The sequence below is a fragment of the Lathamus discolor genome, chromosome 3 (genome assembly GCF_037157495.1).
Source record: "Lathamus discolor isolate bLatDis1 chromosome 3, bLatDis1.hap1, whole genome shotgun sequence".
NCBI lineage: Eukaryota > Metazoa > Chordata > Aves > Psittaciformes > Psittacidae > Lathamus > Lathamus discolor.
The window spans coordinates 135,204,894-135,224,759 of record NC_088886.1 but is presented as its reverse complement, the minus strand read 5'-3'; the positions used below and the strand labels follow the sequence as shown (position 1 = coordinate 135,224,759).

The 19,866-nt window shown below is 37.1% G+C and overlaps 1 protein-coding gene across 17 annotated transcripts in view; it reads right to left on the bottom strand.

Moving 5' to 3' along the window:
• DNTT (DNA nucleotidylexotransferase) overlaps window positions 1-19,866 on the bottom strand; it is a 194,919-nt gene that overhangs the window by 95,467 nt on the left and 79,586 nt on the right. For 9 of the 17 annotated variants that reach the window (XM_065671972.1, XM_065671975.1, XM_065671980.1 and 6 more), the window contains 2 exons: window positions 10,616-10,695; window positions 7,015-7,189 (listed from right to left, as the gene is read on the bottom strand). In XM_065671972.1, the coding sequence (XP_065528044.1) occupies window positions 7,015-7,189; window positions 10,616-10,695 (255 nt within the window). Of the gene's footprint in view, window positions 1-7,014; window positions 7,190-10,615; window positions 10,848-19,866 lie in introns of those variants that run through there. The other 8 variants (XR_010610936.1, XM_065671970.1, XM_065671982.1 and 5 more) reach the window with 1 other exon arrangement.

Below are 19,866 nucleotides of genomic sequence, written 5' to 3'. Positions count from 1 at the left end.
TATCTAAAGACATGCAGACATAAAACTAGCATCTGTGCTAGATAAACTTATAAACGTGTGTGTGCCTTCACACACACACAGCCCACATATAATTTCATGCTAAATTGCCTTTGTATTTGGTGCAGAATAGTTGAATAACAGTATTCACATACACACAAAAAAAAAGCTTCTGCTTGCACAGCTGAAGGAGCAGGGAATTATATGGCAGTTTTTATAGTACACACTGAAAGGAAGTAAGCTATTTTATGTTTAAGACCACTCTTGGGAATAACCGATATGGGTTTCAGCCAGGATCAACAGGACAACTCATCCACTTTCACACACATTCATGAATTATACTTTAAAATTGATTTTAAAATCATATAAACGATGATTGATTACAGCAAGAGCAGGTCCAGAAAAGGCAACAAAGCTGGTGAAGGGTCTGGAGAATAAGTCTCATGAGGAATGGCTGAGGGAACTGAGGGTGATTAGTCTGGAGAAGAGAAGGCTCAGGGCAGACCTTATTGCTCTCTGCAGCTACCTGAAAGAAGGTTGCAGTGAGGTGCGTGGGTCAGTCTCTTCTCCTAAGGAACAAGGGATAGGACAAGAGGTAATGGCCTCAAACTGCACCAAGGCAGGTTTAGACTGGATATTAGGAAATCTTTCTTCACAAAGAGGGTGATTAGGCATTGGAACAGATTCCCCAGGGAAGTGATAGAATCACTGCCCCTGGAAGTGTTCAAAAGCCATGTAGATGAAACCCTCAGTGGTATGGTTTAGTGGTGGTCTTGGCAGTCCTGGGATACTGGTTGGACTTGATGATCTTAAAGGTCTTTTCCAATCTAGTTGATTCTATGATTCTAACACAACGCTTGAAATTATAGTGCCAGTTGCAAAGACTCTGAACAAATGGAATGTTACTGAGTAGAATATATAAAAAGCTATTATCTTCATAAGGACATAGACACACAAAGAACAAGAGTCTTACATGTAGTGTTACCTGGCATTGTGCATGAGAGCAAAATTAACACAGAAACTCTGTGTTTAAAAGGGTGACAAACTGGCACATAAACATCCTGTCTCTGCCCTATCAAAGATATTTTAGCATTTCTTAATCATAGTTATGCTTTTATATAACAGGACTTGATTATACATAACAAAAGAAGAAACTTCAGCTAGAAAACAATAGCAAAATCATCTAGCAAACAGTAATTACTATAGTCTGATTTTTAGAGAATATTACAATGCCTACGTGACAACGACAGACATGATTTTCTATCATCAGCAGAATCCAAGAACAGGATTGATATAGCTTTTTGGTGGGAAGACCAGATGGGACAAAATCATTTGTACAGATTATGGGACAAACTTAAAAATTTCATCCAGTAGCAATTACACTGTAGAACAAGCAATCCTGGAAACTCACACTACCTCACAATAGTTTGTAATACTAGGAAGAAACGACTATGGATATGAAAAAAAAAATGTAAGCACTACAATTCCTTTTTTTTTTTTTTGTAGATAACTCCAGTACATTAAAATGAAATTACAGTACACTACAGAGAGGCAACCACTGAAAAGTATCCAAATGTGTACACTATTTAATTCTAGAGCTAATCAGAGTTTGTACCCCAAAACCAGGCTGCAGAAACAATGAATGTCACTGCCAGTCCTTCACAGTGACATTTTCAACATGGCATAAGCAGGAAAATAGGTCTGTACCAAGAGCGTTAGCTTCTACAGCATAAAGGCTTAGTTGCCTTTATGATCTTGTAGGGTACTACTCGACTCTTTGTCAATCTGTTCACAGAATCCCACAGAATCACAGAATCCCAAGGGTTGGAAGGGACCTCAAAAGATCATCTAGTCCAACCCCCCTGCAAGAGCAGGGTAACCTACAAGTACATCACACAGGAACTTGTCCAGGCGGGCCTTGAATATCTCCAGTGTAGGAGACTCCACAACACCCCTGGGCAACCTGTTCCAGTGCTCTGTCACTCTTACAGTAAAGTTCTTCCTGATGTTAACGCGGAACTTCCTATGCTCCAGTTTACACCCATTGCCCCTTGTCCTATCACTGGATATCACTGAAAAAAGCCTAGCTCCCTCATCCTGACACCTACCCTTTACATATTTGTAAACATTGATGAGGTCACCCCTCAGTCTCCTCTTCTCCAAGCTAAAGAGACCCAGCTCCCTCAGCCTCTCCTCATAAGGGAGATGTTCCACTCCCTTAATCATCTTTGTGGCTCTGCACTGGACTCCTTCAAGCAATTCCCTGTCCTTCTTGAACAGAGGGGCCCAGAACTGGACACAATATTCCAGATGCGGCCTCACCAAGGCTGAGTAGAGGGGGAGGAGAACCTCTCTTGACCTACTATTCTTTTAATACAAAGAAATATAAAATAGGGTAATAATAGAAAATATGGAGCAGCAGTAAATAAAGTGTGCAGATACTAGAGCCTGTGTCGGGCCACATTATTCAACAGCCAGGAGCTTTGTGAAGTCCAGACAGCACTGATCAAATACTAAAGGCTGCAGATATCCAGTATTTTATGAAGATGAGGCAGCCAGTTTACAAGTTTCATTTTATTTTCTGGGAAAATGACTGTTACTATGAAGAATTTCTACCATCAGTTAGAGCCTCTCTCACAAGGAAACAGAGCAAAACACTCTGGAAGATGTTACATATCAGTTGCCTGTCACATGAGATGGCAAAGGATTGAAAGATGCACTACTTTCTTTTCCTAATAGGAAGGGAAATCCCTTGTTCAAGGAAATAAAAATATTTCCCTTTCTAAAAATATAACTAACTTCTGGGTTCTGACTGAGGAAAAGTCAGAAGATATGCAGTCACAACAGAGTTCATAAGGCTGCTGTGCATGCCAACCCACTTATGGTTCTCATGCTTTCTTTTTATCCTTCTGAAAGATTCCCCTCCGCCTCTTTCTTTTTATTACCCAGGGAACGGCACTATTTTCTAGCATGTGAGGATGCCTTTGCATACATATTAATGTCCATGTCCTGCTATTATCCAAAATGCCCATCTGCTTGTGGTGGGAAAGGTGTCTCGACAAAGGCATTCTTTTACCAGAGGTTTGAATTTCCCTTTAAAGTAGATGTTTGGCTACCACGCTTTCACAGCCTATTAAATTAAATGATAGCTATTAACTGTAAAAGTCAACTGTTGCTGAATGAATCAATAAGAATTCAGACCACCTTTGATCTGGTCACCCAACCTTTTATACTCTATAAATCACTACCATCAGGGCATCTCTCAGATCACTCTCAATGGCAGAAAGATGTACTTTAGTGACAACTGCAATTAGTATGTTAGCTAATGGTCTGTGACTCTGACTTTATTCCCCTTGTTTTGTATGGAGAAGGACATTTCTTTTCAGTACAAATGTCCTGAATGAAGAATGACCTTCCAAACAGGATACTGTAAGATCTGAAATATGAAGTCTTACTGCTATTAATAGGAATTGTATCACTAACATGCATGTAGACAAGACTTCAACCAAAATATTAGCCAACTGCAATCCATTCCTTTTACCTCAAAGCCTTCACAATGTAGCCTGAGTTGAAAGTTTGCTAATTCACTTTCATTTCACATTTTACAAGTCTGACATAATGGACCAAATTTGTCTTCAGTGAAGCTCCAATTAAATTACATTATGTATGAGTTCGGTCTAGTACTTGAAAAGAAAATTAACCTTTAATTCAATCCTTCCTCGTTTCTCAAGGCATAAAAAAAAAAAAAAATCATGGCGACATCGCAACAATAAAATTCTTTTTAAATTTGCTCAGCTTCTAAAATCCTCTCTCTTCCTTCCTTTTTTGCTTTACAAAAATGTTTATTACTTTAGAGCCACTACATAATTAAGACTGGTCTTAACTATAAGCTTTAAAGTTAATTGTACAGCTGTCACTGGCTTGCTTATTGCACTCTACATTTATTAGCATGAAATCTTTATGTTTCAATAAAAACAGAAATTCCTACTTGCAGATCCAGTCTCAAAGCATAATAATGATCTCCTGACAGTGCTGTTACCTTTTTCAGAAGTTTCTGCTCCAGCAGTATTCGAGAAGGATTTTTATATATAAAAGAAAACTAAAGCAGTGGCCTTCTCATTGATTTTTTTTTTTCTTTTCTTTTTTTCTTAAAAGTAAGCTTCAGCATCATTGGGAGGCATTTCAGAGACAGACAAAAGCATTTCTAGCTTTGGAAAAAAAAGAGCTATCTGAACCTACAGATCTTCATGCACTGCTGAAATAATGTAAATAAAGGGTAATTTGGTTTACTTTTAATCATGATGTGAAAATCCACAAAACTCACAGGATTTTGCTAGCGCTTTAGATTTATTTCTTGTTTAGAGAACTTCTTTGTATTCTGAGTAGCCATGTTTTTATGACCTTTTTGCCTGCGAGATTACATAATGCAGTAGTTACAAGATTTTCAGGTTTTTGTTTGCATCAGTTTCTTTGGTCTATTCTCCCTCCAGCAGATTCGCTGAAAATATTATACATATGCTAGAAAAATATTTCATTGGGAGGATTGTGAATAGAAACACATATTCTGTCATAGAATTACGTTGAGTCTGAGAGCGACAGCTCCATCTGGTGTATTCACTACTCCCCCCCGCCAAGTGTCATTAAACAGCAATTCTTACATGTAAAATCCTGAAAAATATATTCTGGCAATGAAAGCTGACTAAAAAAATAAATCAGGAGCTACAATTTTTCTTGGGGAAGGGTGGTAGTTATGAATCATCCTTAGTAATCTAAGCATCAGTATGAAGAAGCAGCAAAAAGCACAATATTGCTGTTAAATATTAAGGCATCCTATGGCTCACAGGAAAGTACATGCTGCAGATCCTGCCATGGTCCCACTGTTTATGGGTTTCCCAGTTCTCGTTTTGCAGTGGGGTCACAGTTCACATGGAAACCTTCAGAAATCAGCAGGAATCTCTCACTTTACTTCACAGAGCTTTAGATCAGACCTTTAATTCTCCTGCTGTATGAATTAATTTCCTCACCAGCACACATTAAATCAATCACTGTGAGTCTCAAGTGGGTGCAGAACAAGAGAACAGGTTCATCCTGCGACACTGCAGGGTTATCTCATGGCCTAGTAGCACATGCTATCAATAGCTGTGTGCAACACACAGTTATCCCTACCACACCCTCACCATTAACAGTCTCTGCTGGGGGTACTGGATACCACTATTTCACACTATGCTCCAGCTTGAAAAATTAGCACATTCTTTTATCAGATATAGATCAGAGGAAAACATGTCAACATCCATTGTTTCGAGGCCAAACACCATTTACCAAATAGTCAGCCTGCCATTCACAATATCCTCTGAATTACAGCTCCCATTGAGAGATAATACAACATAATAAAACCTCTTTTTCTTAGCAGTTTTACTTGATCGTGCCAAATTTGTAAATCCATATCCACAGACTGTAGCAGCCTTCATTTCACAGGTCCTTCAATGGCCCAGCAGTTAGAGGATCACTTCCAAACAGAAAAAGGTTTTAATATTTTTGTACTGTTTTGAAGAGGCAAAGCATTCCATCAAGAGCCTGTTAAAATGCACTGCTCTCAGGGGAACATTTACCGTGACGCTGAAAAATTTGTGGAAATGCCACAGGTACTACAACAACAGCAAGTGCTGCATTGATAGATATTATGGATATTTCCCCTTTAATAGCACCCACCTTTTTTTTGGAACATGTGACAATGTAGTAACTTTGCATTACCAAACACTGATATAGAAGGCATGAAAAGTCTTTTTCATCTATTAAACTTATGGGAATTACTCATATAAATTTCAGGAAAAAAAAGTTTTTAAAGTCAGAAATGCTGTCACAACATAAGTATATATGCTTCTAGGTTAATAAATAAATAAATAAATAATGACATAGATGTTCATTTTGAATGTCAGTTTATTGTGAATTTTGTATCTGTATTTTGAACTTTGTATTTTGAATTTTGTACTGTCACTGTATTTTGAATGTCACTGAAGGAGCTGGCGAATGAAGTTGCTAAGCCACTCTCCATCATATTTGAAAAATCATGGCAGTCAGGTGAAGTTCCCGACGACTGGAAAAAGGGAAATATAACCCCCATTTTCAAGAAGGGGAAAATGGAAGACCTGGGGAATTACAGACCAGTCAGTCTCACCTCTGTGCCTGGCAAAATCTTGGAGCACATTTTCCTGGAAGGCATAGCTAAGGCACATGAAGAACAACAAGGTGCTTGGTGACAGCCAGCATGGCTTCACTAAGGGGAAATCCTGCCTGACCTATTTAGCAGCCTTCTATGACGGGGCTCTGGAACTGACGGATAGGGGTAGAGCAGTTGGTGTCATCTACCTGGACTTGTGCAAAGCATTCGGCACTGTCCCACATGACATCCTTATCTCTAAATTGGAGAGACATCAATTTGATAGGTGGACCACTCAGTATACAAAGAACTGGCTGGACGGCCGCACGCAAAGAGTTGTGGTCAATGGCTCAATGTCCAGCTGGAGACCAGTAGCGAGTGGTGTCCCTCAGGGATCAGTGTTTGGACCGGTCTTGTTTAACATCTTCATCACTGACATGGACAGTGGGATTGAGTGCGCCCTCAGCAAGTTTGCTGATGACACCAAGCTGTGTGGTCCGGTTGATACGCTGGAGGTAAGGGATGCCATCCAGAGGGACTGGGGTGGGACTCTTCATTAGGGACTGTAGTGACAGGACAAGGGGTAACGGGTTAAAACTTAAACAGCGGAAGTTTAGATTGGATATAAGCAGGAAGTTCTTTCCTCTAATGGTGGTGAGGCACTGGAATGGGTTGCCCAGGGAAGTTGTGAATGCTCCATCCCTGGCAGTGTTCAAGGCCAGGTTGGACGAAGCCTTGGGTGAGATGGTTTAATGTGAGGTGTCCCTGCCCATGGCGGGGGGGGGGGCTGGAACTAGATGAGCTTGAGTTCCTTTCCAACCCTAACTATTCTATGATTTGCACTGAAGGACTTCTCTTACCATGAGACGATACTTCACTTCTGAATCAACTGGTCTTCCTGCTTCCATGCAGGCTGTAAACCAGGAGATGTCCAGTAGTTCAAACCTGGAGCTATCGCCCACACCCTGTCCTCTCAGCCAGTCCAGCACCTCTGGGTAGGAGTTGTTCTCGGCCACAATATGAGTGACAGAGTCACTGTCAAAAAGTACACAAAAAGAAATTTTCTTTTTTTTCCTGAACACGTGTACAGAGCTGCTATTTCCATATTTACTTACCATGCACTTCCTGAAAAGTGTAGTATATATTCTGCATTAGATGTGGGAAGCAGTTTCGGTTTCATATCACAATATATCTATTACAGTCACTGAATCCAGTTTGAGGAAAGATTTTAGTCTGACAGCTCCTGTAAATGCAGCTTTTTTTTTTTTTTCAGCATCATTTTCCTTCCCTAAGATACTACCATACTTTTTTTTTTTTTTTTTGCAACTCTGAAAATATTTGGCTTGTAGGAGCAGTACCATAATGAAAAGGCTGCTTTATGATACCCAAGAGACCCTTCCGAATATTTCTGATCAATGAATGAAAGCTTTACAGCATTAAAAAGTCTGCTAACAATAATTCTTTAAGCTTTACAGCTAGTAATATCTTTCTGTAAATCTAACTTTTCTGCACTTACATTACGGTCTTTACATATGGCATTGTCAAATATTCATGACTTAAATCTTATGAATTATGCACTCCATCTAAAGACCACTTCCTTGCTACCAAGAGGCCAGCCTCTTACAAAACTGCTATCCTAGTTTAATGAATATGAAATTTACAGATAGTTATTGTGCATCAGATTATACGGTGTACACTGCTTAAAATATAGTAACACAAATATTATTACACTAAAATTGGGTTGGTGTCATAGAATAACATTAGAAAGAATCCCATGACACTTCATGATTAAAAAGATACAATTTTTCACCTTTCACAGGAAGGTAAAAGACGGGGACAAATTTTCAAGAAAAAATTACACACATATTAAGGATAATCTGTAAATTTCTACCTGACCTGCTGGTGCTCCTCAGTAAATTTAGAAAGTTAATAACTTGCTAGAATTTCAGAGTGATTCCTAGGGTTCCACCTCCACAAACACCTCAGGAAGGTGCCGTCGCCCACAAAGATAATAAATAAAGGAGCAAACTCTTCATTTTTGTGAAACTCGTAGGACCTCAGTATCTAAAAAATATGTGCCAGAAATAACTGCCATCAATAAACAGATTCCTAAACTTCTTGGGGGAAAGGCACAGACAGACAGTGTCATTATTGTATTTAGGTTTTATAAAAATAAGCCTAGAACTGGAATAAAAGTTATCCTGATGGCAGCCACCTCCATTTGTGAGCTTCCATAACCTCCTGCTAGCCCATCTGGTGACAGCCTTATGTGTATGAAGTAAACAGACAACAGATTGCTTTGCAGCTCTTCTGTAACACATGAAGATACTAAGCCACTAACCTGTCCAAGCAGAGAAAGCAGCACTGGTAGAGACAGCTGTGTAGCTGTTAAAGGCAGACTACACAACCTTTCAAAGCACACTGCATTCCAGGAGACCAACAAAACGCTGTGACCCTGATTCCTAACAATAACCACTGATTTCATTAAATTGCCAAATCGCAATGAGAAATACTGGAGTCATCCCAGAAGAAACTGTAATCGCATAATTATCTAATGCATAAAATCTACTATATTTTGGAAACATAAGAAATGTATTGAATATATTTCAGAAAGATGAAAAACATCATATTATAGCACATTTTTTTTCCTCCATGCTGTACAACTTGTAAAGTACAATCCATTGTAAAAAAAAAAAAAAAAAACCAAAAAAAAAACCAAAAAAAAAGAAACAAGCAAACAAAAAACCATCACACACACACAAATTAAAACAAAACAAAACCACAAATTATTTAAATCTGAAAAAATTAAAAATGTAGGTTAGGTGAATCTCCATGAAATACTACTAATATTATTATTTAACCCTGCTCAATTCAACTGTCACGAAACCATCACAGCTTTAGCTGAGTAAAAAAAATAAAATTCAGTTAGGGACATAGAACTTCTGTTTCCTGTGGTTTATTTCACTTTATATAAAATATTCATATGTAATATATTTATGCCAAGCTGCAGCTCTGGGAACTTTGCCATCACTATGCTCACAGCAGCAGTTTTGTTGCTGCTGTGCACCAGTTTCCTCTGGTACCTGTACAGCTGTGCTTATTTTCTTGGCACAGAATATAACAGATTTAGCAGTTCCTCCAGTATTTAAAAAAAAAAAAAAAAAACCAAAAATCAACGGTTAAATAGTTTTATCCAGTAACATCTAAGCTGAAATTAAATGCAAATCCTACCTTGCATACAACTTTCAGAAAGCCTGAAATATTAGCAATAAACACCTGTGTGTCAAAGCAGCTCAGATAAAGCCTCTACTCAGTCCTCAATGGATTGTTAATGTAGGTTTCAGAACAGCCCAGTTAATTTTTTTCCCTGAGACTTCAATTAGTTTTGTATCAGACGCTAATTGCCTACTTCTGTTCAATACCTGCTTGAATCTTGTTTTACAAGTTATTTCATCCTCCCTTCTTCCTCAGGCTTTCAAAGTTGATGGGATTGAAAAATCTGTGGAAATGAGCTTTTATAAGGAGGACCCAGTTGTATACTATCTGCATACAGATACAGAGAAACAATCAATACTAGGTTTTCTTCCAGCTTTTCAGACAACATACATAATGATGTATCTTTCCAAAAACTGCAAAACTATATAACTAGCACTCATGACAAGCACTGTTTGGAAGAAGGCTTCCTTCAAAATGAGTTGGGTTACTGAAACACCATGGGATGAATCTGCAGCTGGGGTATATTTTCACCCTGAAATGCCACATCTGTGGTATTTTATTCTTACTTTTTTTTTTTCTCCAGTGCTCTTCCAGATTGTACCAAAATGTAAGCCAGTAACTTTGAGACTCACATCAGAGTATTACTCACAGGAAGATTAAACATTAGAATACCAGAGACATTCTAGAGAAATGCCCCAACACACACATACACATTTTCCCTTCCTAAATGTTTAACCTTTATTTTAATTTCAGGAATTGGCCTTTAAATTCAGATTACTCTTCATCTGACTTCAAGGGGAAAATAAACAACAGACTATTTAAATCAGCTGAAGACATGACTCATTGATTCCATTGAGACTATACAGATACACAGAAATATAGCACATGAAAAATATTTGCAAATTCACACCTTGCATTTTTTATTTAACGCATGAGAAGCTGCACACTGAAAAGGCAGACACGTTTAAATTGACAGACTTAAGACAAATTAAAACCACAGATTTTAGAGATGAAAAATAAGAAATTTTGCTGTTTATATACCGCCTACTCTCTGCCCAGAAGACACACTTTAGGAACACCTACTGAAATCCTGAAGCAGCTTTATAGTCAGAAGAGCAAAGTATACCCACCAATACACAGGCAAAAGCTTCAACCACAGTCACTTGTATGACTGCATTTATCAAATTAGAATGTTTCAAGCAGCATTACTACATATTATTTTTGCACATATAAATATTTTCCTACCTTAGCTCACTTTCTACTCTGAAGCCTTTTCTTCTTGCCAGCTCCATCAAAAATGTCCTTCTGGTCATGCCCATCTTCCTCTGCATAATAAAAATCACAAACTCATTGAACTTTATTTCATAACTGCAAGAAAGGTTTGGAGTACATATCCCTTTCTGTCTCTTCCTCTGGGAGAGCACAGCTGGAGCTCTGATCTTATCCATGATGCAAGGTAGAAGTGTTCTCACTTGGGTAAAAGGGAGATAACATGCTTTCTGGCAGACAGCAGCTGTATTTAATGTCACCACCCATTGAAGTAATTTTCTTCTGTTTCCCCTCTGAAATCAAAACCAGGTGCTACACAAGCAGAAACATCATTTGCTTTCTACCAGCTGGGAATTCGTGTACAGAAGTACTCCAGACAGGTGCAAATATGCTTTTGTTCTCCAAAATAGCCATTACCTGTAAAGAATTTATCCAAATAATATTGGTCATGGCAAACTTATATGAAAATATCAGCCAGGTCTTCAGTAGGTTTGGTGGCCCAGTTCCATCAATTTCTGCTTTCAAATCTTTTCTAAATCTCACTTTTCTAAATTGCAGGGCACAATAATTTTCAATTTATTAAAAAAAAAATAATTCCTCTTATTGTTAGTTAAGAACTATGTCTTAGAATACAACTAATAACAGTATAAAAATAAGTTGTATTTGTACCTGTATTTATACCTGTATACTTGCTACTTCCATGCAATTAATTTGATTAAAAAACAGATTTAAGAGAGCAAACAAAAATAAGTTATTGAAATTGACTTTACAGTAAAAGAAACACTTTGCTGTTTTGATAGGCAACAAAAGAAAAAGATAAAGCATTAGAGATGTGTTTAAATATAACTTTAGTGTGCATTGCAAACACTGCTTTCTACTATTTGCCCTAGTATGTACTGGTATCTGTGGCAGGTACAGTAGGGAAAAGATAACTACCCTCCTGCTTTTAAGTAACTACCCTCCTGCTTTTAAGCACACTGTGATCTCAAAACAGCTACAGAAGAAATTATGGAAACTATGTACCTTCCTTTCCTAGAGAATAGGGTATTGGACATCAGAGTACTATGCTAAAGTTTGTTGCAGACATTGTGTTGGATCCACTGAGGTGTCACTCTCTATTTCCATCAGTGCAAACTGAGTGCAAACAGGTTTACAGCACAAGCATTTATTTCATCACAAATCTACTTCAGTGTAAATAGCCCCATTTCCATGTCAAGTTGGATTTTTATTTTTAGCGTAGCAGAGAATTTGGATTTTACCAGTTCTTCAGAATGTGTCAGAAATGTTGTATCTTGCAATTCTCATTGCTCATGTTCAAGAGAGGAAGCAAGGTGGAAAAATCCTGCCTAAGATAGATCAACTATCAACTTTATTTTCAGTCATTTTATCACAGATGGATATACAACCTGAGTTATAGAAAAATGAGTCAAAACCTGGTTTCCGCAATTATGGCCATGAGTTTAAAATTAAATTATAAAAGTATTACTGACATTTTCCTAGCCCTATAACTCTTGCTGCTTCAACTGTACTACACAGATATAAAGAAACAGTTTAATGAGAATAGAAACTAGCCATCAAAAATTAATATAGAGCTTTCAGCTCTGAGGTCTTCCTGAGGCCATGAAGAAAATATATACATAGTTCAGTACATATACTAGACCCCATTCATTTCCTCCCTTGCTTAAGAATAACCCAGAAGCCAAAATATCTGCTCCTCTTTCTGATTCATAACATTAATTTGTCAAAATGTATCATTTCAAGGATATTTTAAAATTATATTTTTTCCTAGGAACAGGAAATTGGAGAAGCAGACTTTAAGAGTCTGAAAGAAAAGAACAGCAGCAAGGAAGAAAAAATAAAAATAGTAGTGATGGATCTGGCATTAAGGCTGAGCAACCTAGTTTGGTCTCTCCATGTCTGGTTTTCGTAGTACTAATCAACCACAACTAATTGAACACTGGCCATCTCCTTGTTTACAGCTGTCCTAGGCTTAGTAAAACACTTGATCTCAAGGCTTACAAGGAATAGTGTATTTGAGAACAGATTCTTTACGTATGTTAAACAAAGTCTTATTTTATGTTATAATTAATTCAGTGCTCTCAGATATGTAAATATAATTTCCCCCAGTGTAACATCAAGATGCTCAGTGCCAGTAAAATCCTTCTGGCATGAAAAACATAAGTTATTATTCCTTTGTGTTACTGTAATAACTCCTGAGCCAGATTTTTGAGGGTATTTAGGTGCCAAAAAGCTGTAAATAGAGGCCTAGTGGGATTTTCAAAATGCCTAAGAAGCCTAGGCACCCAGCTCCTCTGGAAAACAATTTTTGTCTTTGAACGTAATGCAAAGGATTTTCTCTCTCTAAGAAACACAGTATAGTGTCATAAAAAGGTCTCTGCCAATGATGCAATTTTATTAAACATACTTTCTAAAATTAACAGGATTTACATATCCCTGATGAGTGAATAACCTACACTCCAACACTGCTTTATAATATTTGATAGTAACATAAAGACTAGAATACGCATTAGGGAGAGAGCACATACAGTGCACATCTCTTATTTATGACAAAGGAAAAGTACCTTGTTATCTGTGTCATGACATCAGCTACGATTAGTGCCCTAAAACCATAGAAACTTGCAGGAGTTTTTTCCATCTCCCAGAGTTCAGAGTAGTTCACATCCCTGGGGGAAATCTAGAACAAATTTCCATGTACTGATGTTTCTGCTGCAGATCAGTTTTGTGCACTTTCAAGGACATGGATTAAAACCAAGACGTACACAAATGGTGACGGGCATTTCAGTAAACTTTCATCACCTGTGCTGTCGGTGCCAACAACAGCATCCCAAGCAGTTCTCAAGCAGTGTCTAATACAGACCTCAGGCTGAAGCCCAGAGTACTATCTGGCCTCAAAGGGGGTTTGGCTGGGAGGAAAAGTGCAGGAACACACAATTTCTAGAAAACCCAACTCGGCGCCCCTGAATTTCAGTATTCACACATGCTTTCACTGCACCTTCTTGATTATTGTTAGATAGTATTTTAGTGGCCTGCTCTTACCTGAACTGCATTGTAAATATTTTATAAAATGTTACTTGCCATTTTATATAGCTTCCTTGTCAAGAGTGGTGAAAGGTACTTTTAATACACAGCTCAATACGCTAACCTTCAGAGAAAGCATCTCTTAAGCAATATCAGTAAAAAACAGGGGAATTATTGTTTGGACACCTTTTCTGATTTCACACACGCCTAACAGCATTGCATGCATGTTTCAAAAGGATTAATTTTTCCTAGCTTTTTCATTTTAAAGTCTTTGGTAATTCAGTCTTTTCCAATGAATGATTTCATGGAAATTTTAAAATCATTCGGATAGTTGTTTTTGTCCAGCTATTACCATAACTCGGCTTCTGTTTAAATTCCAGCCTTCTTGGTTGCTATGCATTCCCTTTGCTATTGATATATGTTCTACTAATCTGTCACAGCCTACAAATAACGACAGGTGTTTTTCCTGGTTTTAGTAAAAGTTTTCTGGAATCCAATTATATGTTTAAATGAAGTTATTACATAGAGCTTTTCTGTATTTGTACCATTTGCAAACTTGAAGGATTTACATGTACCAAAATATAAAATATTTAAGATTTTTTTTTTTTGTGAAGTTTAATCTCTTACAAACAAATACAGGCTTTGTTTTCATCTATTTAGTTACTTGTTTTACTTCAACCTCTGCTTCACTTGTCACAGGGAACTGTGACATATGGACTCATGAAGGCCTCAAGTTTCTGTCCTTAATTCCACATTATGTGGGATGTTTTCATTATTGTTTGGTAGGTAATCAACAAGCTTAATATGTTACAATCCTGTTGAGCAAAAAGGATCAGTACCTAGAATTTCTGGACACTGCTACCTGCACCAGCAAACCTTGTTTGAACATATGTTGCATGAATCTGTTTCTTTAGTCTCTGTATATTAGATATATTTATTATATGTATCAACATACAAATTCTCACAAAATGAGCATGGTAAAACAATCTGGCTAGCCTATAAAATAAAGAAACAGAACATTATGCTGTTACACTTTATTTGAGTGTTTTGGGTAAATGTACTATTATTAAAGACAAGGAAATGGTGAAAAGTACATTCTGTAAGTATTGATACTTTTAAAAATCCATCCTCCCTCATCCCCTTTGGTGTTTATGTTCTACGAGAACATTTTCAGGGGGCATCTTCAAAGTATACATGCTTGAGGTATTCACATCAAAGATGATAAACTCTATAAAATACCCAGGTGACCAAGAATTCTGAAAAACTGATAAATTGACAATATGCTTTGAACATCCTTGCTTGGCTGTATCCTGGTGCTTGGCACATAAGATAAAGTAGGCTTAGAGAGGACATGAAATCATGTAGTTGCAGTCATCAAATGTACAATCTTTCTGAGGTATGTGGTCGGCGTAACTGCTTACTTTTTCTCCTTTTTCCCCCCAAATTGGAGATGTAAAGCTGAAAAAGAATGTATTTGGCAACATATCTCAAACACTGCCCATGTAGAAGTCATACCAAGAGCTGACAGCTTTAACTGACTGCATACATAGCTATTAGGGAAAGGGTTTGTTCTTCTAAGCCCCCTCTGAGTAAACTAGGGAGGAGGGATATCACAGTGCTGAATAATTAAATAGAGCAATAAGGTTTCCCTTTACAGCATGCAGAAAAGTAATTGTGACAGATGCTGGCAGGAGCTACTTCCTACCCACATCGATGGGCCTATATTCCCTGGAAACTATTTTCACTCTTCTTTCAGTCTCTCTGCTAACAAAGCTTACAATTTCTCTCTTTGTTTATTAATGGTAGCTGCTGCTCCTTGCTGTGATTTTTACAGGGCTATTCTTTGATTTTTTTTGTGCTGGTGCATCAATGGTATTCTTTATGCTGTAGTCTCATGAGAGCCTAGTGAAACTCAAAAGCAATAACAGGAGACATGTCTGCATAATATCATCAATATACATGGTCAGGCAGCTTCTTTGACAGTTATGCATCTCTTTCAAACACAGTTTACAAAGGTAAAAGTCTCTGGATATTGAGTACCATTTATTTAGACTCTCACATTCATCTCATTGCCAGTATTAAGGACATTTCTGTTAATTAACAAATACCAAATAACACTTCAGAGATGAGGTACTACACAAATTGTGTTTCATGGCCTATATTTAGGCAGCTGAAAAGATCTCAGTGATGACCAAATAATGTTCCCATGGACATTTCAGAAGCTTCTTACATAAAAAGGTAATAGTAAAATTAATACATTATTATATAAAAATTTTTGTCCTGCCACTTTCATTCTCTCATGAAGAACCCTTTATATCACTAATACAACAATTAAGTTGTTCATGCATGTTCTTTTAATTAGTTGTTACAAGAGTTATTAGTGGTAGAATTGATGCCTCTTGCAGTAACACTGCAAATGCAGTTCTAGACCTATTTAGATTACAGAATATACAAACAGCAGTACCTGTAAGATTTATGCCCTCTACACTTCCACACAGAGGGTAAAGCATGATGCATTTAATGAAGATGATAGATGTACGTAAGTCAAAATAATGAAAAATGGGAAGAGGCTATTGCCAAGTCTCACACAAAGCTTTCGATTATATACTCAATTTTCAGCAGTACAGGGAAGTTTCTTTGGCTTGCAGTTCCCACATTATCAAGGTAAGGAGAGAATCATACCAGGTAATATAGGAGAGAAGTAAATAAGAGTAAGTAAGTACCACAGATAATAATATTGTTGCAGAGGGAAGAAAAACTTATGAATAATATTATGCAGTATGTCCCCTTGTCCTCGCAAAAGTTTAAGCGAATCACACCAAGATAAGAAAGTTTATTTCACTTTCTGACTACTGAGCAAAAGCAACAGGTAATGGCTAACAGTACGGTGAGTCTTGACAGAGCTTTTTCTGCAAATTCCACTGAAATAAACTGTATAAAAAAGTCAGAGCCAGTCTCAGAGAAGCTGAAAGAATTGCTGATGAGGATTACACATATCTTCGTGCTGTCTCAAGTGCGAAAACAAAACAGATGTTCATCTGAGTGACATGTTGTGAATTTTTCAGGCGAAAGAAAAATCAATTAGAAGACTTTTTTATTTTAGAAATCTGAGTTGAAGAAAGCTAAAAAACAGAATTATCACCTTTCTGATTTATTGAGGTTCTGAGTTCCACTAATGCAGAACTAATTACAGCAGAAGTAGCCTAGCCAGGCAATTAATTCATAACACGAAAGAGTTCGCTTTATCCAGATGGATTTTTTTTAATCCAAAGCCACTCTCGACACAGTTTCTGCAAAAGCATTCTTTCTGTGTCTTACTGACTTCACCTATAATTTGGCAGCTGCCTAGACTATCACAAAATACTTAAACATTTTTTATTTTGAAGTGTGGATTTGATGGCTCTACCTTTCACTGTAATGAAAGCTAATTTTTTTCAACTGCATGAAAATTTACTTCTCAAAGCCACTGGCAATTGCTTTTTCAGGCTCTCCCAAAGTTTGCTTCATTTGTTTTATCTTGCAGAAAGCTCAATATTAGTAAGTCAATTCAAAGTTGCAATAGCCCCCACAAGCCCTGTCCCAGTGTAGCATTGCATACTTAGTTGTGAGCATATGTTGATCATTGTTTATAAGAAAACCACCCTGTCCCTAGATATTTTTGAGAAGACATCCCTCAGAGACACCTTTCTGTCTCCTTAAATCACATCATAAATGGCTCATGCCATTATTTTATGATGTACACCTGCTTATTAGGAAATTCGATCATAAGCTTTCACACATTTTTATACTATTTAAAGAGACAATATAATCCCACCTAATTGAAATACTTGTATTATGAGCTTTACTCCTCTTTTATTGCTGCAGAGAAGATTCAGTTTTAAGAAATTAAAGCTAATTTTATGCTATGTGAATAGTCAGACTCAATGTACTATCACATAATTATGGATTGAGCTGATAATTCAATAGTTAAATGAGTCAGAAGATTACACGGTCCTGCAGAACTTTCTTTCAGAAAGCTTCAATGTCTTTCTTCTACAAAGGGATCTTCTATCCTTCTGATTTTCTATTCCTATGCCAACCTAATTATTATCATATATTATGAATCATGACTGCAGGAAGGTTATAAAGCAGGTGAATATATTTTGAATGCTGTTTTGTTAAACAATTTATTCAAAATTTTACTAAAAATGCACACTGTTTATAATAGTTACGACGCTTTTCACTATGTGATGTTATTAAGGAGACAATTCAATATCATAGTTTTGTTGTCGGCATATCATTTCAATGTTTACAATGCTCTAGAATTCAAAATATCATGAATACAAGCATGATTCTGTATTGAAATATGTGGAATTACAAAAATGTGAATCATGCCAAGTTAGAGGAAAGAAAGGCCTAAATCCTGGGGCTGTGCTAACGGTTTTGGAGAGCAGGTACCAGTAGATGCCAAAGTTATCATATAGCCAAGAATAATTATTTTTACAAAATTATTACATACGTGTTTTCAAAACCCAACCAGCTCATTTCCAGCTGTTCTAGGCTGCTCATATACAAGCTTGATTCAAGCACCATGGAAGTGATACCAATCTATCACCCAGCTTTCACTGTCCAAAGCAAATAAGGAGGTAGGAGGAGCTGGAGAAAATCTCCTGTAGATTTTTGGTACTTAGGCCAGACCACTGATTTATTTACATGAAGCACTAAGGAAAAAATTTTACCCACCAGTCTGTGCTGTGCAGACTCATCACACAGAACACCTGAAGATAACTTGAGTTGTTGAACACCTCAACAAAACATGCCCAGCACAATAAACTTCAAAGAATGAAGAAGCCATGGGTATAACAGCACAGGCATACACTGAATGCATATCAAATTGTATTGAGAAGAAAAGGTCTGCAGAGGAGCAGACCTATAGTAGTGAATATAGTAGACTTCTATAGTAGTGAAGTACTAAGATTAAAATAATCGTGTAAGATGTAGTCATGTTTTCAAATGTATGGGAAAGTATTACAAGATGTCTCGTGTTTTATAGAAGAAACAGCTTATGTAAGCAAAATGGGACACAATATAGAAACTATATACACAGAATTTACTAAAGAATTATAAGTTGCATATATAGGTGTCATAATCACTGAACCATGCAGTTAACATTGATAAAATACATTTTGCTAATAGCATGGGTTAGAATCTATAGAAAATTAGCTCAGTTAGTCCATTAGCTTCTGTAGGCATCTAATCAAGTGCAAAATGTGTCTTATTGCACAACCTGCAGAGTGCAAATCCATGTATATTTTTGTACATTGATAAATCCAGAAAATTCTCTGTTACAATTAATTACACATAGTGTGTGTCTTTCCCTTTATGCAGACTCAATGGCTTCCTGGTTACTTATTTCACTGGTATATAGCTTACATGAGTTAAAATGTCTTTTAGATCCTTTCCTGCACATTATACAGGTGTTGAAAACTCAAGACGGGAAGAGGGTGAGGTAGCAGGGAGTACATGACTTTGGGTGATTGTGCTCAGTTTACAGGGCTCAAAGAAAAAGTTCAGCTTTGCAACAGCCCTTACTGTTCTGGTTGCATACAACATGATGAAGGAAACCAAACGTAAATATTTCTTGATGAAAACTGATAGGGGAAGGTTGAAAGAGCTACCTAAATCAGACCGTAAGAATGGATGTTTCCATGAGCAAGTAAAAACATTTATATTTGAATGAGAGAATATTAGATAATTATATTCTTTACTTTATTGCAGTGAGTGGAAAAAGATGGCTCTGTCCAGGAAACCGATATCTGAGTACAAAAGATTTGATGATGGCAAGGAAGTAGGCACATATTGAGGGCATATGATACAGGCCATTAACAAATACCCTAAATAGCTATTCTCTGGTAGATATTGTCAAATAAAAGGTGAAAGGTATCCAAAATATCTTTAGAGCATTTGCATTTAACCACAAATTATGTGTGTATGCATAGAAAATCATTTTGCCAAAATATTAAAGTTACAGTTCTAAACAGTTAGATGTAGTAATTGTTGGGGCAAACACTCTGACTTTAGCAATCATTTATACATATTCTCTTCACTACTTACTGGTCAAAACCAACAGACAACAAAACACAAACCCCACCAGTCATTGTGGTGAGGTACAAAGCCATAGCACACACTCCCTGCTGCTCCCTGCAAAC